Genomic DNA, 23,393 nt, shown 5'->3' on the forward strand with positions numbered 1-23,393 from the left:
TAATTGCGCGGGAAAGTTTTCAATTCCTCAAAACTCAAATGAAAGCGAAACTTGCATTTAGGGTTTTGTTTTTACTCACATTCCACCTCTTTCAAGCTCTCATGTTTAATCGTAAGATACTTAGGGGATTTTTATGTCATAACCAGAGGAAGATAAATGGTTTGAGTTTGGGTTTTTGGTTGGGAATGAAATAAATTAGGGTTTCTGGATGAGAATTAATTCGAAGCGGAAGAAAAATTGGGGTTTCTGGTTTATATGAGTCTGAAACAGTAGGGAAATTAGGGTTTCTGGCTGGAAGCATAACGAAAGTTAGGTTTCTGAATGAGATGAGTTTGAAGCAAAAGGAGAAATAGAGTTTTTGGTTGAGATGAGTAAGCAGAAGGTGAAAAAATAAGGTTTATGGGTTGAGATGTTATTGCATTACTGAGAAAATTAGGCTTTCCAGGTTATGTCTGAAACATGATTAATGGAAGGATCTATTTTAGGGAATAAGTTTGAAGCAGAAATAAGACTAGGGTTCTAGATCAGCATGACTTTATCAGTGGCTGATTTCATAAGACAAGAGGTGCCGGACTGGGATGAAGGGGTAGTGGCCATGGCAAGATTCAAGGCTTTCAGTGGTCAGAGATCAGATTGGGAAGCAAGATTTCTATTTTGGAGAGAACTCATTATCAAAGTAGCTCGACATCTCGATATCATTATTATCTCAGCTTCTGAGGTGGGCCGATATCTGACCTTTAGCAATTATATTGCCCTTTTGAATCTTGTTACTTTTCTTTTCCTTCCCTTAAACTGGTTTGTCTTAGTTCATTGTAACAATAGTTTTCAAGAATCGCAATGGGGTAATATTAACTTGGGGATGTTTTGTTACTGAGTATGATGAATTCATTTGGTAAAATTTTCATGATTCAGTGCAGGTTTAATTCAAATTAAATAAAAAAATTAGAGGCTTTCACAAATTTCTTTATTGTGTTCACTTTATCTACTCATGTATTAGAAACTCTTCATCATACGTCCATTTATGCCATTGTTTATTGAACAATGTTCCTTTTGTTTATAAGCAACATCTATTTGATTTACCATCATAGGTTGTGTATACATAGCTCAAGTCTGTAAGGAAATTTGTACTTTATCTTCTATGGTTAAAAAAATAGAATATCGTTGAGGAGCTTAGAAAATTAAAACAAAACTGACCTGAGATTGGAAACCTATAGTTTTGTGGAGGTTGAATTTTAAATGATGTGTGTGAATCTTTTGACCTATTGAGGCAATGCATCAGTTTGACTGTTGAACATTTTGATAGGAATTTCTGCACAAGTATTATTCATGTATACTTTTTTTTTTTTTTAAGCCACGTTTGGACATCCCGGTAACCATACCAGAGCCTTATCTTTACCTGCCTTTAGGGGCTACCGTGAAAATATCCACTCTTACGTGGTCATAATGACCTATAACAATATGCAAGCTCTTCCAGATACCAGCAATTTTCTCCTCTCCTTTCACTATCAGGCAAAATGCCACCACTGCTTAGGGGGTTACATTCCTGAACTTGTGCCCTTCAATTGTGGCATGCTGAGCTGGCATGCCACCTATTCAGGAGCAACTACAAGAGAATTTTATCCCATGGCCAAAAAGGTGACATCCGAATGGGCCTTAGACTAGGAATAAATAATACAGTTTGAAGTCTTTGGACATCTAAATTAGCAAACATCTATTATGGAACTTTTATGTTTGTTTATTGTTAGGTACTTCCATTCCGTTGACTAATTTACTTTGTGTGATGTCCTATTTTCTTAGTCTAAACTCAAACTGGTGCGGAAGTATTTTTCCCATTTGTTTCATATTGAATACAAGAAGGTCGTACTTGTGAACTACCATTGTTTTGTTCTATGCAGGTGGGCAAGTGGTTTGTTCAACGAGGTGTGACGCCATTATGTATCGACCATGTATTGGTGAGCTTCTTGTTCAAATATGATATCACTCTTAAATATGGGTGTTCTTCAATTCATATGAATTGTGGTGCCCCAGTGCTCATTTGGCCTTCATGAGTTGGTTTTGTCTTTCCCTGTAATTATAAAGTTGGTGATGAACTTTTCATGAACTTCTGTGACCTTTGCATGAGATATCAGTGGATTGGAACTGATGAATAGCTATACCTATGGTTTTCCTTTCCTAGACAAAGAGAAGTGATAATAATTTGCCTGAGTTTCATTACCAGTGGGCATACTACAGGTTGAAATTTGGGCACTTTTGTACTGTAGTTGTTTTCTGGCATTGATGGTTATCTCTATATGTTCTTCCTGTAAGCATAACCCATAACTTTCTATTGGTATCTCCATGAGTCTAAACTCATAGCTTCTCATGTCCCATCTTTTTTTTTTGGCATTTCCATCAGCTAGAAATGTGTAACACAGGTGATATTGTGAGGAGCAGGGACCTAAAGGATCCTTCCAGCAGTCATCTCCATCACATGTTTAAACAAGTAATGAACTTGGTGTCTACATCCCTATCAGGGCCTCAAAGTACTATTGAAGATCGCCTAATTTTAGCGAGTCTAGTGCAGGTATGTCTTCTTATTCTTGGGGTTTCCTTTCCCTTTATATTTCTCTATGTAAGCTAGGCCAGGAGGCCGAAAAAAAACCTAAAATCTAACTTCAGATTTGTCAAGACTTTCTTACACTGTTTTGTAGGAGCAGAGAGACTTAAATTAGCTTGTAATATAAAGTCTGCTACTCAGAATACAATTGAATTTTCAGGAGAGAGCTTCTCAAGTTGTGGGGATTTTATCTGAAAGCCATTGGACCTCCAGCTGTGTGATAACTACGGCAAAATTCCAGAGTCTTTGTAAAGGAAATGATGAAGCTGCTGCTGTCATGAGTTATTTGTCAGGGTGTGGAAGAGCACGGTACCTGTCAATCAACAAAAAGGATTGCATTGAGGTGCCTTAATGTTAACTTTATATCACAATTGTAATTGTATTGCATGAAAATTTCAGAAAACAAAAGGAGAAACCTGAGAGAACCCACTGGCATGCTAAATTATACGTACAACAGAAACCTGGGTAAATTTCAAAAAAAGTGAAAAACAAGCATAATCGACACTGGTGGAAAGTAGTACACGAAGATCAACCACAACCTAATAAAACTATTAAAAGACTAACTGCTTGTATGCAGGGAGGGAATGACCATTTAAAGTCAAATTTGATGATTCAGGTTGGAGTTGGGGGTATTATCATGGATGATTTCAGTTATTGAGGGGCCTGTTTGGATTGCATAGAAATTGGTGAGGGGTTGGCTTTATACTTGGGCTCTTTCTATCAGGTGCTTGATATGGGGCCAATCTCTACAAGATTTTGCCTCTGCTTGTAGGGAAAAACATGCTTTGGTGATATGGTATACTTTAAAAAAAGCTGGTTTGCCCCCATGACCAATAAGGCAGTTTCATGCAGCCACTTGTTCACCACAACAAAATAGGCCCCAAAGGTGTTAGCAAGATCAATATATTATTGGATATGGTTGATGTGATAGTAACTGAATTTACTTTGGGAATTCTTATTTCATGTGTATCCACCTCAAAATCTTTTGTCCATGTGCGCACTCGCGCGTGTGCACACTTGCCAATGCATGCCTGAGTTAAAGCATTATATTTTAGTTTGGCTCCTACAGCTTTTGCATATTTGAGACATTGGTATTATAATGTTCAGGGTGTCAAATTATCTCTTGTCCCAGCTGTTGTTCCTGCTACTTCAAGCCTCGATTATGACACATTACGATTAGTGTGGACACTTGAAAGGCTTCAACACCAGCTTGAAGTGCTCAACCAACGTTATGAGAAGTAATAAATTCCTTTTCTCATTTATCTGTTATGATTTTCATATATGAAAATTCTTGCTTGAGGGAATTTATCAATATCTGTCCTAGTTGCAGTCACGTATGTTGTGAAGAAAAATTTGTAGAGTCAATAGAAAGGAAAAGGAAGCTAAATAAATCGTGGTCAGGAAGGACTCCTAAGTCAAGATTTAATAGTGGAAGTAGTTGGATGAAAATCTTAATTAGCATTTTTGGAATATCTATGTTAAAGGAGATATCACGACTTAATCTGGAAGAGTTTATTCAAATATATTGAAGGATAGTTTCTTTGACAAGTGGGGCAAGATATTAATTATTACTTGAAAGACCTAAGGAACGTTGCTGGATGAATGAGAGACTGGTGTCTATGGGAGAACATTTATGCAACTATCATAGCATTGGTGTTGAGCAAGAATGGTTATTGCAAGTAGGCAACACCATAGAAAGTATGAACTTTTAATTTTTCTATAAAATATCAACGGCAGACAATCATAGAAAAGACCGATAGTTTCTGTGTTGTCTTTGGCAATAAAAATGTTTTTTTTTTTAATTAACAGTGCAAGGAAATCTGCACTAGCCTTAGTCAAGTCTGGAAGCAAACAAGCTGCAGTTGGTTACCTGCGGCACTCAAAGTCAATCTCAGAAAGCAGAACGAAATGTGTGTCATTCATCAATAGGGTCGATGAAGTTCTTGGACTCATTGCTGATGCTGAATCCACGAAAAAGGTCAGGTCTTGAATAGGTTTAGTGAATACCTTTTCTTTTCTTTTCTTTTCTTTGCCTATTTGCTTATTTCCTTCTTTTTTTTTGTGGGGTGGGAAGGGGGTGGGGGAGGGCATTGCTCTGTAAGGGGTCACTTTCTTGTTTCCTGTAAGGGGTAGCTTTCTTGTTTCTTGTATGGGGAAAACACAGAACTCTCATTGTGGAAACCAACTTTTAGACCAAAGATAATAAGCAAAACATCCTTAGGGCCCTTTCTTTCTTTTTATCTGACTAATAAGCTTTCTGATAGCCATTGACTAATAAGATAAATCGGCAGATTTTCTGGTCTTCCCTAAATTCCATTTTTAAAAAATAAAGGAACCTCTATAGATCTATTGTTGTATGCATGCCTTTTGTCAAAATTAATGGTGTTTATCCTTTGTATCATATTTGGCAGGTTAATGAAGCCATCCAGATTGGAGCTCGTGCTATAAAGGAAAATGGTATCAGCATGGAAGAGGTTCAGATATGTCTCCAGGAGCTTAATGAGGGGGCTTCCTCCCAAAAACAAATAGACGAAGCTTTACGTAAGTTTAAGCATTCTTTGTCATGTTACATTATTTATAGTTACCCAAATCGTGTACCGAGGAAGCGATTCCGATTCGGAATCGCGATTCTGCGGTTCCCAAGACAAAACACAATTATAGAAGATTGGAATCACGTTTTCAAGTTTCTCGAAATGTATTCCAGATTATTATTTTAATCTCGATTCCTAGAAGCTTGGAATCTAGATTCCATATCGTAGAATTTGTGATTCATAGTTGCACAACAATGCGATTCAAGGTGTGCGAAATGTTAATTTCAATTTTCTAGGAATTGCGAATCCATGTTTGGAAGCTAGATCCATATTGTGAAAAGGTACAGTTTGTAATGCATTGAGAAATGTTTCAATCAACATCGAATCAAGTTCTAATGGCATGAAATCAAGATTCAAATGCAAATGTTGAATGAAATGTGTTCACAAATTGTACGTTGCCAAAGGAGCTTCAAGAAGAGTTCGAGGGACCCTTTCGTATCATATTACAATTTGTTGCAAATTGATGGGGATAATGATTTCTATAATATAGGAGTCACGATTACTTTTTCGTCGGATCACGCTTCTGGAAGCCATTGAAAAGTTTGGGGTCATGTGCGAAGGTTGGAAACTCGTTTCCAACATGATGGGACACCGATTCCTACAAATAGGAATCATGGTTCCTATTTTATTGGATTGTGATTCCGATTATTGGGAATCACACCTCTAATGATTTTCATTATAGGGAGGTGATTCCGAGATCAGGAATCCTATGGCACATGCGATTCTGATTCCTAAAGCAAATCGGAATCATAGGCATTTCCAACAACTGTGAAATTCTCTTTGGTTCAAGCACCCGAAATGTAGGTAGCCACTTCTTCGTAGCGATGCAAAATTACCGAGCTGACTCGGATTCTCCTTTTTTTTTTGGTTAATTTCTGTGTGGCCCGGTGTGACTTGGGAAACGCTTGAGTTGGACCTGGCGAATTGAATTGGACTCCTGGCAAGTCGGAGCCTGATCCCAATTTTTGACACACTTTATTTTTTTAACCCGTGTATATTGTCACGGACAATACTCAATATAAGTGTCACTTTCTTCAAAAGAAAAAAAGAGGAAAAAAAAGAAGAGAAAACATTTCTCTTTGGTTTGACTAATTTTTTGCTGACTTTTTCCTAAATCTTTTATGTAATGTCTTTTTCATCAATTTGAACGAAGAGGATACCAACTATTCTCTCAGAAATATGTCATACAAATCAGAAGATAAAAACAACAGAAGTGTTTCAAATTCTAGGTAGAACATGCAATTCTGAAGTTTCTAAAAGCAGCAGACGAGTCCTATACTATTAAAAAGTCAGAGTTGCTAGTTAACTTCAAATGAATCATGATGCAATATTTGTGTAGTTGATGCTCTCCTTATAATTCTGATAGCATTGTAGGGTTCTCACTTCAGATCTTAGTCAATGGATATGCACAGGGTAATAAACTTTATGGTGTGCCTTCTCTTTATTGTAACAAACATGGAGTATCTATTCAAGGTTGATGTCATTCTATTCTCTAGATATCAAGAACATTGATTTTGTGCTAATTCTTTGTGCTGCATCAATCTCAAACTAATGATTGTTCAGTTGTTTGTAATCTGTGCACCACAACTAATCATAGAGGTCAAGAAGGCAATAAGCCAGAGGCATAATTTCTATTATAAACATGCCATAGCTCGTTGATATTGTTTGCAACTATTTGTGGCCATTAATGAGGTTTTATTTTTATTTTTATTTTTAATTTTGTCATTGCAAGAAATGAGATCTTTCTGGCCTTGATTCCTCTATTCTTCTTACCTGAATTTCCCACAGCTAATTGTCCCACAAAACTACCAAAAACTCCTGGGGAATTGTTGAGTTTGTGATCTCTTGAATGCTGTAGTGTTCGATTGATGGGCTTATGAAACTATACAGTGAAAATTTCCTAATGCTACATTTAAGCATATATGTGTATCATCTTCAAGAACAAACGACATTTGCACCACATGCATCCTACTGCTGAACAACTGAAACATGATCTATATGATTGTTTTCACAATTTAAAAACTAATAATAATTAATAATATTCTCATTACAGTCCCTTATGTCCTAGTTAAGAAAAAGACTCCTTTGAACAAACTAAGAAAAATATTCTTTTCATAATATCTAAGCTGCTCATGAAGCATGCAGGCTATTCTTTCTCTCTTCTGGGCACCTTTTATATACATGAAGAGGAAACTATACCTCTACCAGTGATTGATGACTCTGTGGTATGGTACACAATGGGGCATACACCATCCAACCCAATCATTACAGTAGAGATTCACCATGACTACTGTTAATCTCTGCTATCTTTCATATGTAAATGGTGGATTTCCCTGCAGTGTACCATATATTGTATGCCACACCAGTGTTGTAAGTTTTCCCCTACATGTCATCTCATGTTTGTAACATGCTGATTAGAATTTGTTTCATAACAGAATTACCTCCATTTTCGTACTTGGATATGGAAGATGAAGAAGTGGAGGAGGAATTCAAGAGATTGAAAGAAGAAATTGGAGAAGTGAAAGTTCATGAAACTGTTCCAAAGAATGCGTCAAAAGCAGCGCAAGAGGAGACACAAGAATTGGCACAATCCTTGAGTAAAGGCTTGTCAAAGCTTACACTTGAGCCTGCTTAGTCTCCTTGATCCTCTTCTTCTCTTCTTTTTTCTTTTGTGTGTCAAAAGTTGAATATGTATTATATATAGGAAAAGTATGCACAATGAGACCATTTATCTTTGATATAAGGTGGTCACAATTAATTTTGACCATTAGATGTAAAATTGGGTGGCTGCATTTGTAAGCAGGTGTTCTTGATCTTCATTAGCGTGAGATTGTAAAACCTATGCTTTCTTTGTTGTATACTTGGCAGGGCATTTTGTGCATGAAATATCTGGTTGCTTTCTCTCCCCCCCCCCCCCCCCCCCCCCCCCCCCCCGAAACATCAAAATTTCACATTGTATACGTCTTCTAACTCTCCTAATTTTATTGCATGGCTTGGGAAAACTCATTGGAATGACACAGTTCTCTGTGAAGGTAGTTTTTTTCTTCACTTTTCTAACCCCACTTCTTTCATCAAGATTATCATATAATATATGATAAGTATGGGATAGGATGTGAAGATAATTTGGTGGGTAGGCTGGCGAAGCTTTTGGGTTGTAGTAACAAAAAGTTTCTTTATAGGCATTTGGGCATTTCTTAGTGGATACCAAACTGTGAAAGACAATTTGGGACCCAATTATTGAAAGATGTTAGAAAAAGTTGGATTATGGAAGGCCAAGACCTTTTCTTTGGGAGGAAGATATATTTAAATCAAATCCATTTTATCCAATCTTCTAGTAAACTTTGTCCTTATTTTATATGCTTAAGCAAATTGTCAAACGTATTGAGAGATTAATGAAAAACTTTTTATGGGGGAATGTGGACAAAGATAAGAAACTTTATCTAGTGAAATATGAATCAACTTGCAATCCGATTAGGGAAGGAGGTTTGGGTATTAGAAGATTGAATTTCATGAACTCTATTTTATTGACAAAGAGGTGGTTGATGATACATATTTAGCAAAATGCGTTTTGGGTGGAGGTTTTAAGAGATAAATATGAAGAAGATACCCTTATGGGACTCATTAAGAGTCCAATAAATAAATCTAATTTTTTCTTTCTTACGGAGATGCATCGATCACTGTAGAGGGACTTATTTGAACTACATCAAGAAGGCGGTTGGTGGTGGAGATCAAACCCTCTTTTGGTTTGATAAATGGTTGGGGAATGAGCCTTTAGGACTCCAATATCTGGAGGGTTTTACCAAAGTTTTGAATCCCTGGGCTATTGTAAAAATGGCAAGTGGGGGTGTTTTTACTATCATTGCTTTGGTCTTTAACTTGTAGGTACAAGAGGGGCCGTGATTCTTTCATTGAGGCATCAAAACTTGATGAATAGGCCATTTCACCCAATGAAGTAGACTCTACTGTTTGGGAATGTATGAGGTTTGGGGATTTCACAATTAAATCAATGTACTGTTTGTTGTTTCAAAATCATCACAGTGCATTGAATCCCTGGCTGCGAATGACTAGAAAGATCAATGTCCCCACAAAAATTCAGATGTTCTTATGGATCCTTTGTCAGGAACGTCTGGCAACAATTGACAATCTTAGGAGATGGGGCTTCAATATCGTCAATGTCTACATTTTATGCAAAGCTGACATCGAAAGTGTTTCTCATCTTTTCTTGGAGTGCCTATTTGCTTTGAATTTGTAGAGTGGAGCCCGTCAGTTGTTCAACCTTCAAGTACCCATACTAAGAAATACAATATCTCTTCTTGAACAGTGGATAACACCAAGGATCTTTAAGCTAAGTATTGCTCTATGGAGGTCAGTTTGGGTGAGCGTGCTTGGGGAATTCGAAAAGAGCGAAATAGAAGAGTTTTTGAGGGAGTTATGTTAGAAGAATCTATCCTTAAATCAAATATCTTAGCATTAGTTGCAGATTGGTGTTCTACGAGTAAGGATTGTGCATGTATTCCCAAAAGTTTTATAATAATGCATCCTAATGAAGTAGCTAATCTTCATAGCTATAAAGCAATCAGACGTGCAGTATGGATCCTGCCTCCTTCAAATATCTATAAACTCAACTTTGATGGCAGTTCCTTTAGAAATCCAAGAACGACGGGTTTTGGGGGTTTTATTAGAGATCATCTTGGAAAGATTCTATTGTCTTACTCTGGTCCTTGTGGTAATACAACAGTCAATGAGGTAGAAGCTAGAGGTCCATTGGAGGGAATTAAATTGCTTTCAAAATTTGAGGGGAGGAAATGGTATTGAAAGGGATTCAACGAATATTATAGCATGGTGTAAAAGAGAAGCGAGAGTTCCTAAGAGAGTCTCTTCCATTTTTCATAAAATTAGTAACATTCTTCAATCACTTGAAGTTGAAATACTCCATTATTGCCGTGAAGCAAACGCTTAAGCAAATTCTTTAGCCAATAGAGGGTGCCTTTCAATCCTCATTGGTGATTACCAATATCATGTGATGTACCTTTATGTATTTCGTTCCCCTTGTAACTGGAAGGGTTTATAGTAAATAAAAGTAATGTTTCAATGTTAAAAAAGAAAGAAAGATAAGTTTGTGCTCCACCGGCCCTCTAGGTTTATAAATTAGTTAACTTGATCTTGGAAGGATGGACAGTACCGATTGATTATCCTTTTTTGGGTGAATAAGATTTAACTTGCTCTTATTTCTCATACTCTTGAGCTCTTTCGAAGTATGGGTTTTTGGCGTTTGGCCCAACAAAAGCTAAAAACATGTTGTAAAATAGGCTCGGTCCATTCCAAGATTGATCAGTGGTTGGTAAGTAAAAAAGCTAATTATTAGAACAAGGAAATCTCAGCATATTGAGAGTTCACGACCCCCGGTTCAAACCCATCGTCTTTTTTTTCATTTTTCTATGTGGTTAGTACCATGAAATTTTCACCTCAGCAATGCTCTGGTTCGTCAAATTTGTTGAAACCAAAGTCACCCGGGCCAAGCATTTATTTCCTTCTTACTCTATCTCTCCAACTCAAGCTCCATTTAAGCATAGGAACAAGAGCTCTCAAACATGTCTTTTTATTGCAAATCTTGATTCTGATTTGGCTACAACAAATCAGGGCAAAAAGGCAATTGAACGACTGTTAGAGAACCCCCAAAGATTAGATTTTGAGACGATTTTCTCTCTTTTAAAAACATCTTCCAAGCTCAAGTCTTTAAGGAGAACCAAAAGAAGCCATAGCCTTTTGCTAATCAAGGGCTTTTACCCACATAATATAACCCTGTTATCTCAGCTTATAAATGCCTATGTCAACTGCGATAGCTTTCAAGAAGCTCTTCTTGTGTTCAACCACCTCCCCAAAAGGTCTCTTTTTGCCTATAATTCAATCATCAAAGGGTTCATAAACCAGGGCCTTTTTGTGGAGGCCCTTGAACTCTATAGTTTATTACTTGATGAAGGCCTAATCCCTGATAATTTCACCTTTCCCTGCGTTTTGAAGGCATGTGCTGGTTTATGTTGGCTTGAACAAGGCAAAAAAATCCACGAATTCATCAATTTTTTAAGTGAATCTTCTAAGAATTATGAGCCCAACATGTTTGTGGACTGTGCTCTCATAGACATGTATGAGAAATGTGAAAGCTTAATTGAGGCCCAAAAAGTATTTGAAGGAATGCCTTACAGAGATTTGGTTTCATGGACGGCCATGATTTGTGGCACCGTGCATAATGGGCATTGGCTTAAAGCTCTTGTTCTGTTCTCTAAGATGAGAGCAGAGGGCATTAAGCCTGATCCTGCAATGTTGTCGGCTATTCTCCCTGCTTGTAGTCGCTCCTCTGCACTTCCACAGGGAAAAATGCTCCATAGTTTTACAATTAGGAGTGGAATTGATGGTTCTTTGAATGTGATGAATGCACTTGTTGATATGTACTCCAAATGTAACAGAACCCAAGAAGCATGGCTTGTTTTTCTCAGTATAGAAGATAAGGATTTGATCTCATGGAGCAGTATGATTGCAGGTTATTCACAAAATGGCGAGTACAAAGAATGCTTGGAACTCTTTCTTAGTCTGATTAGAGAAGGTATTAGACCCAATTCAGTTATATTTCCTAGTGTCCTTCCTTGTTTTGGTGCTTTAAATATGTTGAATAAAGGGAAAGAGGTCCATTGTAATGTAATTAGAAATGGGTTTGAGTTTGATGTGTTTGTGGGAAGCTCACTGATCGATATGTATGCCAGATGTGGATGCATGAAATGGGCAGAGTTGGTCTTTGAGATAATGCAAGATAGAGATGTTACAATTTGGAACTCTATAATTAATGGATATGCCGAGTGTGGTGATTTGGATAAGGCATTTATATTGCTGAGGACGATCAGAGATACTGGAACTGAACCCAATTCTGTTACTATTGTGAGTGTTCTTCCGTTATGCACTAGCTTGGCAACTCTGCAGCACGGAAGAGAAATCCATGGCTATGCCATTAAAGCTGGCCTTGGGTCAGTGGTAAACGTTGGGAATGCGCTTATTGATTTGTACTGTAAATGTGGGCATTTGGAGCTCGGTTTGAAGGTCTTTGGACAGATGAGAGAGCGAGACATTGTTACGTATAACTCAATCATAGCAGCACATGGAATGCATGGTAACACAGACCATGCTTTCTCTCTCTTCAACCAAATGGAGAGAGAGAGAGTGGAGCCTAACAAGGTTACCTTCCTTGCACTTTTATCGGCTTGCAGCCATGGAGGACTGGTAGAAAGAGGTCGGGTTTTCTTCAATTCCATGACTGATGATTATGGCATCAAACCCGAGATGGAACACTATGCTTGCATGGTTGATATGCTTGGGAGATCAGGCTGCCTTGATGAAGCATGGGAGTTCATCAAAGCCACGAAAATAGAGCCCGGTATCGATGTTTTAGGAAGCCTTCTTGGAGCATGTAGAGTTTATAATAGGATTGATATAGCTGAGAAGGTTTCGGAGAAGCTTTTCAAGATGGAACAAAGTGATGCAGGGTATTATGTGCTCTTATCAAACATATATGCAGCTTCGGGCAGATTGGGTGAAGCAATGCAAGTAAGAAAATTGATGAGAGAAAGAGGGATTTCAAAGAATCCTGGGGTCAGTTGGGTTGAGGTTGGAGGGTCAATGAACTCATTTCTAGCAAGAGATAGATCACACCCTGATAGGGCTAAAGCATATGAGGCTCTGAAAAGCTTGATCTTACACATGAAGAATGAGGGTTATGCTCCTGATACTAGCTTTTCCTTGCTTGATATTGAAGGGCATGATGAAAAAGAAGGGCGGGCTCTTGGGTACTCATTTTATAGTCCCCAGGCAATGAACCAATGACACGTCTATTAAGTACCGTGGTGACCTTTTTGGAGCAGTGATATGTCTCATCATTAAACAAAGCCAAAGGATTATACACCTCAAGTAAAACCCAAACCCAAACCCAAACCCAGTATAGGAGTAATTTTAGGGCCCCATATTTTGGGGATATAACCTCGTCAACCAATACAACCAACCTTAGTAAAAGGAAAAGGTGCGGTTTGCATGAGGTTGCAGCTAACCTTCAACAATTAAAGTTAGGTGCACCTCCCAACTTTGTCATGAGATGAAATTTTAGTGTATCGAGATGGTGCCAAAATCTATTTTTATCTATAGTTGTAAAATTTTACTCCAAAAATAGTTCAAATCAAGCAGATTTATGCGCACATGAAAATTTGAAAATGGAAGGTCTAGATAATGTGTTATAAGGTGTACCATTGTTGGGACTTAAAATCTCTCTTCTTTTTTTTTTCATATATATATACATCTGACATGTAGATGATCAATTAGATGTTTTTCCGACTTCGAAACAACATTTTTCGAAAGATTTTAGAGCTGGGAAAAGTTTATATAGATCCGAGGCTCTAAATAATTAAATTAGAGGCCTACCTAAAAAAATTCACTAGATATGGTTGTTTTGATGCCCAAACATCTTCAAATTGATCATCTTAACATCAAGATGGATGGACATGAGAAAAAAATGGATTTCAAGTTTTGAAAATAGTGTTTTTTGTAACACATTTTTGGACTATCAATTTTAAAGATTTTCAAGTTTTCATAGATTTGTCGATCTACATTATTTTTGAAGCTTTAAACTTTATAAATACAGATGAAAATATATTTTAAGGCTATCACAATGATTTCCAATATTGAAACTACATTTTTTGACACTATTTGAAGGTAGGCTCCAATTTGATTGTTTAGAGCCTAGGCTCTATACAAACCGCACCTTTAGAGGTGCACCTTAATTCTACATTTTAAGTTGTCAACCTTGCATAAACCTTTTTGAAAAAAAAATTCCAAATTGAACTCTCATGTACTAAAACAAATGATGTACATTTTAAGTTGTCAACCTTGCATAAACCTTTTTGAAAAAAAAATTCCAAATTGAACTCTCATGTACTAAAACAAATGATGTCTCAAGATTGAAGTGACACCATCTTATTTTTGAAGGGTGAGATCTAAGTGCTTATAGGGTGAGATCTAAGTGTCAATGGGAAATTCAGAATTCAAATTTCATCTTTTGAAAATAGATTATTAAGTTGTTTCCAAACTTTCATAGTGGAATATCCCGATCCTGTAGGTCATTTGATTGAGGGAGTAGATGCACAGTATATGCCCTCGCAGAAGCAGAGCATACCTACTCTTTAACAGAAGTTACATCCATCTAAAGTGATTTGCAATAGAAGTCAGGGGCATATGGGATGGGAAAAATCTACTTTTTATTGAAATACGAAGTGCATGCATTTAACTCTTTAAGTGTAAGATAAATTTAATCTTTTTCAAAGAATCTTCTATAGGAAAATTTGTCCAACAATTTTATGCAGGAAAAAGCTCACCACCGAAAAAAAAAAAAAAAAAAAAAAAAAAAGGAAAAAAAAGAGAAAGAAAAAGGAAAGGAAAGGAAAAGTTCCATGACTTTCTACCTAAAATAAGATAACCAGTTTTTCCTCCTTTTCATTCTCTTTAAATTATTCCTCGATGATGTTGAAAGTTGAAACTGCTAGTCTGCTACCAATAGAAAAATGTTTTGTTGTAAGGAAATGATCAAGGGGCCAGCAGTTTCAAAGTTGAAGTGGTTATTCTTATTTTTAGGCACTTTGACAGTTGAGCTTTTCAATGTACTTCTTTGGAAGGTGAACCATTACTAATGCCAACATATAAAAGGATCTCTCTCTCTCTCTCTCTCTCTCTCTTATGGTCAAAGGGATGCAAAAGAATAGCTCCTTAGGAAAACTCAAAAATCTGAAAATTGTTATTAACCCTGAAAAACCTCTAATACCTCATTTAATGCTATAAACTTATTAAAGACTCTTGAAAAACTTACTACAGACCTATTTCCTGTGTGGAAGGATGAGATTTTAATAAGGATGTGGCTTTATGAAATTTGGTAACGCCACATCTCAAAACCCCGCTAGAAATGTAAAAACAAGTGCTGTAAACACATGTGATGGCCTGCAAATCAATGGTGCGGATCTAGTGGTCAATAAAGACTTGAAATTGATGGCCCAAAAGAAGAGTGTTACAAGATGGACCATTTGTAAGTGGCTTGAAATCACTTTCTTTTTACCCTCCAAATTCATGGTTGTCAAAATAGCAATGATCGATTTCTAGATTTTTTGATGCTGAAGTTGTATTTTCCAGCGAGATTTGAGTTATGGCTGTATGAAGCGGTGGCTATATAAACTACTTTCCCTTAGTGGAAAGTAGGTTCATAACAGTGAGAGGCCAACCAAAAATCAAGGTCAATAGTCTTCATACCCTAGTTTAATAGATAGAACAGTATCAACATTCGCTTTTCTAGTCACTCCTCTGCATATCCCCAACGACATTACATGACAGATGAAAGAATTCGGCTGGTACTAAACTTCTAAAAGGTAATATGCAGTGTTGAACTCAAACCAAAATCCTCAATAAAGCAAACTTTTGTGCATGTATGCGTGCTTACGTGTGTGTGTGAGAGAGAAAGAGATGGAGAGAGAGAGAGGTTCCTAAATGAACATGCAGAGAGTGGAAAGATGGATCAGCCCATTCTGTTTCCTAAATCAACATGCAGAGATAAGGTTTTGTTTTTTCTCAATAGAATGACTAGTAACCCCAGGATGTAAATATCACCTTGGATTCCTATGGAATAAAAATGTAGCATACAAATAGAATAACAACTGAGTGCTGTCAGTGCAAGATCTTGATTGACTATGGCAACTTGCTTGAGCCCCAGACTTAGGCGAGAGCATCAGATCCTCATACATGAAAAGCTAATTTACCACCAAAAACAAAAAATCTCATAAGGTGCCAAAATCAGTCACTTAGACCCCACAAGTACGGCGACCTTTTGGACGAGAAAATACAGGCGCTTCGAGGATGAATTGAAACAAGCTTTCCTCTTTTCTTTTTTTTTTGAGAATTGAAACAAGCTTTCCTCTTTTCTTTTTTTTTGAGAATTGAAACAAGCTTTCCCCTTTATAGCAATGTTTGGAAACTCTATTGTTCTTGACCACTTCCAATGAGTAAGACTCATAATATACTTTTTCTATAGTTCAGAACAAGTAAGCCATCATTGGTATTTTTTTTAATCATATTTGGATTCAACCAATTTCACAAATTTCTATGATATCATGGTTTTTTCACATTTGCCTAGGAAAATACTGCTGTGCAGGAAAATTGCAGAAGACATCAAGAGGAACAATCCCAAAATGATTTTAGGTGTCAATAATCAATGTGAAAAAGAAGCGATAAGACAATTTACCAAGAAGGTAAGAACTAAGCAGAAACTAATACAATTCTCAAACCCAATACCAAGCACGGTAGACCTTCCTGAACACACATTATACCAATCAACAACATGCATATACAAATTACTTTTCAAAAAGAAAGACAATAAAGCAATGGGACGCATAGAAGAATACGGGCCAATTTAACATTACTCTATGTCAACAGACATGATTACAAAAAAAAAAAAAAAAAGGTTAAAACCAAACCTTTTTTTCATTATTACATATTTGTTTAGGTATTGAAGAGCCTGGATATTCCACAAATGAAGAACCCACTGACAAAAATGTACAAGGAGAATAATGCAAATTCTTCTCTCCAAAACCCAACATCCACTTCTGCTACCTAAAGAAGCAGGACCCAAAATTTTATCCTAAGGTTAGAACTAAGTACCTGCTTGTTCAAAAGTTTGCCTGATCCTGTCAATAAGAACCTTTGTCCTCGAAAGTAGATCACAGCTCACCAAGTGTGAACAAATAATTTAAATGGGTGTGGCATATAACGCTTCTCACCACTGGAGTTTTCCAGCCATCATATGTACAAAAAAGGACTCAAGAAAATCAATCATAGCCTGCAAGTGAAGAAGTCAATAAGTTAGTGACCTTCCGTTACATTCAAATGCTTAATCCTTTTTTGCTTATTGAAATAATTGCTTTACACGGGTATAATGTTAGTTAGGCAGCACTGCTGCAATAATTTGTAAATATTTTGTCAAAGGAGTAGTAAACTGCAAGGAGGTCATAAAAAACGTGGACCAAATATGTGAACCTGAAAAAGTTATTTGCCTTGATAAATTGACATGACTATTGTCATATTTAGTCAAAAGAAAGAGCTGCCATGTTAGTATATAGAAATTGGTTATCACTTACTTGTAGTTCCATTAGGGGCGACACCATTTCTATTGGAGCCAATAACTTGGGATGATTGATTATGTCCCGGCACCAAGTTAGGTTGTGCAGAGTGTTCACTTATCACCTGGCAAATGACATAAAAAGGTAATCAATCAATAAGTGACACATAACAGATAAAATATTTCCTAAGACATGGAATAAAATGTCCACAAACAATAACAAGCGATTTTGTAATCCTCTTTAATTTCCTAACAGGGGGCAAATGAGTAATTTCATACAAATATTCATTGGAGTTCTTAACTCTCCCTAACAGAAACAATGATTGCTCTTTTTTATCTTAGTTCCTTGCCTTACTCTCTTAACTTTGAAGTTCATTTGTTGCCACTAAAACTCCCATCTGAAAGTGAAACCTCTAGATTCCTACAAGGGCACCAAAATCACCCAAATTCGTCCTTGAAAAATGACAAAATAACAAATATTTTACAGAAAAAAAAAAGTTATTCAACTAAAATTTTGAATTTCTTTTATTAACAGGAGAATGAACACAAGTGTAATTTTAAAACACAACCCACATATCAACCCACATATGCAGAGGAACAACATGTCAAAGAATCAAATTAGAAATTCCCCAAATATCTTTTAACAATAAGTAAAAGGAGAAGAAACATGCGAAAGAAACCTGATTTGAGGCCTCCAGCTGCTGGCTATCAGTGACCTTTTGCTGCACATTAGGGGAGATCAGATTTTGCATCTGGTCTTTTGAACTAGACGGGGGATTTAGTTCAGAAAATGCCCCCGAACTTGTCGGGGCTGATATATCAGGTCCTGCAACTGCCTTTGCTTGAGGAAACCCAGAAAAAGGAAGGAAGGGAGCTCTAGCCATAGGCATTCCATACATTTGCAGATTTGAACCAGGCATCCCAGGTAAGCCCATAGGCCCTGAAATTGAAGAGCATGGAATTTGGGGTCCACGAATTGAGGGTAATGGAATCAATGGGCAACCAGGAGAACCACCAATGTCGAGCATACCCATCCCCATGCCCATTCCAATGCCCATACCCATGCCCATTCCTACTCCCATTGGTGAGAAGTGTGTCATGTGTGGTGGCGGCATGTGTTGCATCCCAGCAGTCATCATCATCGGAGGCATGCACATCCCACTTGCCATTGACATGATCTATGCAAAGAAAGAAGCCACAATAAGACCAGAGTTACAAGGAGGCGGGAGAACTGATATGGAACAAATGACAACATATCTCACTTGTGTGCAGGCACGCGTACGCATGCATTTGTGTTGGTAAACGGGTACTAAAGTGGTGTACTAAAATGATGTCCAAAAGAGTCAAAATTTATGTGGTTAAAAGGCAGACTCATCCGACAAAAACCCCCATAGTCCCATACTACTTTAAAGATATCTTACTTGAACCTGAAGCTGAAGTGTTTTCAAGTATTCTATTGCCTCATCGAGCATTGAAGCTTTATCCACCTAATATAAACAGTTTTAAAGTAAACAGTGAGCGTGATAGGGCAAGCTAAAAGCACTACGGAATTAGAAGCCCATGCAAGAACAGGGAAATTGATACCAGTACCTTATTGCAGTTGGGGATGAGCTCTTGTAAGGCACGCATTTTCTCATTTATCCTATCTCGTCGCCTCTACATGCAAGCATTCAAAACAAATTGTCTCGTTCAACCCCAAGTAGAAAACATATTTTCCTGATACTTAAGAACTAAACTATATCACTCACTCGCTCGGATAAGTTATGCACTTCAGCAGCTCGGCTTCTCTTGGTGGTTGCACTCCGCCCAGTTGCCTGTTTCCTCGTGCCTACTGATTCACCTTCAACATCCTACAACGCAAATTTAAACTTAATTTGGTATGTGACAAAACTTTGAGGCTCATGGAAAATCATAAAATGCACCAGAATATTATGTGACTAAAACTATAAGAAAGCCAACTCATGTTTTTACATTATCAAGAGGAGGGTCTGAATGTACTTACTTCACTTTGATACCCAGATTCTTCCTGTTCCCCCACCTTCCTCTTTAAGCCATGTCTTGGCTCTTTCGATACCCTACCACCACTGTTTCCTGAACAAACAGAAGAAGAAGCAACCACTGGCTCGACAGCTTTTACACTCTCAGATATTCCCAATGCGGTGCTTGCTGCAAAGCTCGAACTAGGGCAAAGCGTGCGATCAGGAGACCTATTTTGAGAAGTAGAAGCATCCTCTACATACATAACATCTTCCTCAACAGATTGCTTCTCTCTAGCAGGTGATGAAGAAATGTCTTTTGCCTTTGTAGGGTGCAAAGATGCCTGGCATTGCTGATCCAATTTGGTTTTGCCACTCTTTGAAACAACAGCTGAATCCACTATTGAAGACTCCACTGGATTGCTATCAGTAACAGAGGCCTTGTCATTATTGTTCTTGAGCCTTCCAGCCATGCCCATGCTTTGAAGATTCGCTTTAACCAGAGCTGCAGGCCTAGAGAAATGGGAAAAGTTCATCAAATTGGTATGGGTGGGCTGAGGAGGCCTTGTAGATCCATGGTTTGGCTGCTCAGTCTTCGAATTAACAATCCCAATTGCTGGATTTGCACCTGGGGAGGAAGAATTCCCACAGGAAGATTTATGGGTATTGCTGGGAAATTGACGAAGAATCGGGTTCGAAGGTTGACCTTGTTGAGAGTTAAAAGGCTGGAGTGCCCTTAATCTGGAGGGGGCCTGGGAGCTATGCTCCATAGACAAATTCTTATGGCTTGTAGTGTCCAAATTGCAAGCTTTCTCTGATACAACAACATTGGTTGGCTTAGAAAGAGGAGTGAGATTGACCCCTGACAATTCGGGGAAGAATTCTGAGCAATAATCTCTCTCCAAGGAATCATCAAGTGGGTAATTTAGCCAAGGCACCATTTCATCTTCTTGAACTAAGGGGCAACCAGAAGCCTGACCAGAAGAGAAATCATGGAGAACAGATTCCAGAGTTCCATACCTTCCACCCTTTGAAGCCACGGGTAGGACAGCATCACCACTATTATGATTTAGATGGGTTTTTGGAGGATGTGAAGAGTAACCAGATGAAGAGGCATCCTTCCTATTTCTACTGGTCTGACCCTGCAGCACAATCTGGCCATTCTCCCAAAGTAGCTCCACAAATTCATGATCAGGCCTGCCCAAAAGAAGAGATCAAACTTCCACTAGGGAAAAACTCAAACAAGCAATGCAAAACCAAAAAAACATAATTCAGTGAAAACAAAACACAGAAAACCCAAAGGGGTTCAAACAAATTCACTACGATTTCGAAGAAATGGAGTATAGAGAAAACCGTATTGAAATATAAAGAACATAAAAAGAGAAAGGGAGGGAAATTACATTTTGGATGGATTGAACTCACACAAAAGCAAGATCTGTGGAACAATTAGTCATCTTGGGCTGAGCAAAATCCCATTTCTCCTTTGTCATATGATGGAATTGAGAGTAGGGCATGATGGTATGAACCCCAAGAAGAAACCACTGTCACACTGTCTTCAATCAGGCCCAGATTGGCTCATGCCACAATATAAAATACGACATTATTGGGCCAGTCCATACCCCCCTCCCCAAAATCTAATCTCAATACCAATAAAACCTCTATCGGACAAACCCAATCAACACAATTTCATCCCTAACAACCTCAGTCAAAAACTTTTATTTATTTATTTATTTTGGTTTAAATTAAAAAAAAAGACCACCCCGTTTACTCCACAGAAAAGCCATTTATATATTCCAACTTTATTTTAACAAGCCAGGTTGAAATTAAGAATTATTCTTTGCCTTAATCAAATTATTTCAACAACCACGGTCCAAACTTAAGCTTTATTATTCTAATTCAAATAATAATCAAAACCTCAATCTTTTACTACCATCTCACTTAAAACATAACAAGAGAATAAATACCCAGTTTTTCTTTTTCTCAAACCTCCAAACACACCAGCTTCAGAAACACATGAAACCTTCCACTCTCAAAGTTCATAACAAACTTGTACATTTTCTTTTCCCAGTATTGAATCCATAAAAAAACAAGAAAAACCCAATAAATCCCCAAAATCCAGCCCTTGGCAATCAGCAAATCCGTGGAAAATGAAACATTTCCTCCAAAAACCTCACAGTTCGCATAGCCCAATTCAAAACCCATCTCGGCTTCGTCTGAGATGATCTAAAAACCGACCTTTTAATCACAACAAAGAAAAACCCATTCTTCACATTCCTCACATTTTAACAATACCACAATCAAAACCCAACAATACTTAAAAAAAACAAAAACCAACGAACAATTTAGAAGAAAAACAGATACCCATCCCTTAAATTTTACCAAAGATTATCGAATAATATGAAAATAAAAAAACCCAGAACGTATCTGATACTTTCGAGTGGGGACTTCAAGCGCACCGCATCAACGAGGTCGTGAAAGACGGGTGAGAGGTTAAAAAGCACAGGCCAAAAGAGCGGAAAAAAAGAACGAACGAATAGTAGCCGACTGGTAATAGACTTTTAACTTTACCAGGGTTAGACTTTGCCTTGTTTATTGGTTAACCATGGTTAATAATGATTGAGGAGGGGCCAACCAATCTCTTATCTAATAGATATCACTTGTGGGCTAAAGAATAAAAGATATGGTTTAGTTTTTAAACAATATCTATTTCTTTATATTTCTAAGGTTTAATAACTTATAAATTGAGGGACAAATTGCGGTTAGTAGTTTATTTAGTTTGTTTATTGGTTAATATATATTTGCTTTATTAACTTTAGCTAATAAAGAAATAAGTAGACTATTTAGAGTTATAGGAATTAGATAAGAGATTGACTTGCACTTGAGTCACTAATACTTTTCATGGAAAGGAATGAGACACTTGTAAGGGTGCTAGATTTTTGGGGGGAATTGTTTTTATTACAATATTTTATTGTTATTAGGATTTAAAATTGGGTTTTTTCTTGTTCTGTTTCGTTTTTATAGGTCAAACTCAAGTGTTTTAAAAAATCAAAAACTTTAAACTAGTACTTAGACTTGTTTTGAATCTATGATTGTCAAAATTATGGTTTGGAAGAGTATCTCTCTTATATCGTTCCTTTTTTCTTTTTTTTTGTTAAATTCGAAACATTTTGCACGTGCAAAGTGACACATGTGCAACATCTTAGGCTCTGCCTTTAAAGGTACTTGTAAATTATTAGAGCCCTCTCATGGTTTACAAAAAAGAAATATAAGTACGGTATTACATTTAGTTTTAGGATGCACGCCTAATCTTTATGAAAAATAAATAAATAAAGCCTCACCTCAAGTCATCCTCCGGAAGGTACTTTTGGTAACCAACATCTTCATAACGGCTGTAAAATCAATTTTTAATATGCACAATAAAATTTAAGGTAATTATCGTTAATATATCTGTATTTTAGTAAAATCGAAAAAAAAAATTTACTTTTCAAAACCTCGCCTACACTTTTTCTCAATTTTCAATTTTCTTTTTTATGAAAATACCCTTCACAGTAGGCTTCTTACCGTAAAGAACATTACGGTAATTTAATTCCCGTAATATATAAAAAAGTTTTATACCGTAATTCTTATGATATTTTATACTGTGATTTAAATACCATAAAGAACATTACGGTAGTTTAATTATCGTAATATATAAATATATTATTTACATCATTTTTATTACCGTAATGCTTTGAAAAGCTTTCAACCGAAAATAATATCAGGTCTACCCCTCTCTTCTTGCATTATGTGAACTTTTTCTGTTTCTCTCTCTTAAAACCCACCTTTCTCAAAACCATTATCGAAGAAAAACATTTGCTCTGAGCCTTTGACTTGTAAACTTTTGATTGAAAAGGCTTGCAACAAGAGCGGCATTGATAAGGTTATGGAGATTCTCCATTTGGTGTTGGCAGAAAGTCATGTCCCCGATCATTTTGTTTATAATTTTATCATTGAAAGGTTCTAAAAAGAGGAGAGGTTTGAGGAAACATACTAATTCCTCAAGA

The 23,393-nt window shown here is 37.0% G+C and overlaps 2 protein-coding genes and 1 pseudogene across 9 annotated transcripts; 2 read left to right on the top strand and 1 right to left on the bottom strand.

The window, feature by feature from the left end:
- The first annotated feature begins 101 nt into the window (after positions 1 to 101).
- On the top strand, positions 102 to 8,073 carry LOC18430169 (SNF7 family protein). Of its 4 annotated transcripts, none has more exons than XM_006840329.4 (8): positions 102 to 718; positions 1,896 to 1,952; positions 2,396 to 2,563; positions 2,757 to 2,939; positions 3,704 to 3,834; positions 4,406 to 4,574; positions 5,008 to 5,137; positions 7,623 to 8,073. In XM_006840329.4, exons 1-8 carry the CDS (start codon positions 530 to 532, stop codon positions 7,820 to 7,822), a joined length of 1,227 nt encoding a protein of 408 aa, XP_006840392.1. In that variant the 5' UTR covers positions 102 to 529; the 3' UTR covers positions 7,823 to 8,073. The 4 variants fall into 4 exon arrangements, 3 of the variants coding, with proteins under 3 accessions (XP_006840392.1, XP_020520601.1, XP_088715759.1); XM_020664942.2 differs by having other exon boundaries at positions 2,434 to 2,563; XR_016050276.1 differs by lacking the exon at positions 3,704 to 3,834.
- Positions 8,074 to 10,362: 2,289 nt separating this feature from the next.
- Positions 10,363 to 13,421, top strand: LOC105420335 (putative pentatricopeptide repeat-containing protein At3g01580 pseudogene; annotated as a pseudogene). Its single transcript, XR_016050277.1, has one exon. The product of XR_016050277.1 is annotated as a putative pentatricopeptide repeat-containing protein At3g01580 pseudogene (transcript).
- Positions 13,422 to 16,652: 3,231 nt separating this feature from the next.
- Positions 16,653 to 21,815, bottom strand: LOC18430168 (transcription factor PHYTOCHROME INTERACTING FACTOR-LIKE 15). Of its 4 annotated transcripts, none has more exons than XM_088859638.1 (9): positions 20,773 to 21,815; positions 20,371 to 20,547; positions 19,377 to 20,164; positions 19,123 to 19,224; positions 18,965 to 19,030; positions 18,796 to 18,861; positions 18,055 to 18,552; positions 17,394 to 17,499; positions 16,653 to 17,095 (listed from the first exon to the last, which is right to left on the bottom strand). In XM_088859638.1, exons 2-9 carry the CDS (start codon positions 20,402 to 20,404, stop codon positions 17,085 to 17,087), a joined length of 1,671 nt encoding a protein of 556 aa, XP_088715764.1. In that variant the 5' UTR covers positions 20,405 to 20,547; positions 20,773 to 21,815; the 3' UTR covers positions 16,653 to 17,084. The 4 variants fall into 4 exon arrangements, with proteins under 4 accessions (XP_088715764.1, XP_088715763.1, XP_088715760.1 ...); XM_088859637.1 differs by having other exon boundaries at positions 20,751 to 21,815; XM_088859634.1 differs by having other exon boundaries at positions 19,377 to 20,547.
- Positions 21,816 to 23,393: the final 1,578 nt, after the last annotated feature.

Source organism: Amborella trichopoda, chromosome 2 (genome assembly GCF_054954075.1).
Source record: "Amborella trichopoda isolate Santa Cruz 75 chromosome 2, AtrichopodaSantaCruz75HAP2 v2.0, whole genome shotgun sequence".
Taxonomy (NCBI): Eukaryota; Viridiplantae; Streptophyta; class Magnoliopsida; order Amborellales; family Amborellaceae; genus Amborella; species Amborella trichopoda.

What these genes read in the sequence shown, in the direction of transcription:
- LOC18430168 (XM_088859634.1), bottom strand. Translation starts at nt 20,864, where the DNA reads ATGCCCTACTCTCAATTCCATCATATGACAAAGGAGAAATGGGATTTT. An exon ending in TCATCCCCAACTGCAATAAG is followed by an intron (nt 18,862 to 18,964) that starts GTACTGGTATCA and finishes TGTTTATATTAG; the next exon opens with GTGGATAAAGCTTCAATGCT. An exon ending in CACTTCAGCTTCAGGTTCAA is followed by an intron (nt 18,553 to 18,795) that starts GTAAGATATCTT and finishes TTCTTTGCATAG; the next exon opens with ATCATGTCAATGGCAAGTGG.
- LOC18430169 (XM_006840329.4), top strand. Translation starts at nt 530, where the DNA reads ATGACTTTATCAGTGGCTGATTTCATAAGACAAGAGGTGCCGGACTGG. An exon ending in TTATTATCTCAGCTTCTGAG is followed by an intron (nt 719 to 1,895) that starts GTGGGCCGATAT and finishes TGTTCTATGCAG; the next exon opens with GTGGGCAAGTGGTTTGTTCA. An exon ending in ACAAAAAGGATTGCATTGAG is followed by an intron (nt 2,940 to 3,703) that starts GTGCCTTAATGT and finishes TATAATGTTCAG; the next exon opens with GGTGTCAAATTATCTCTTGT.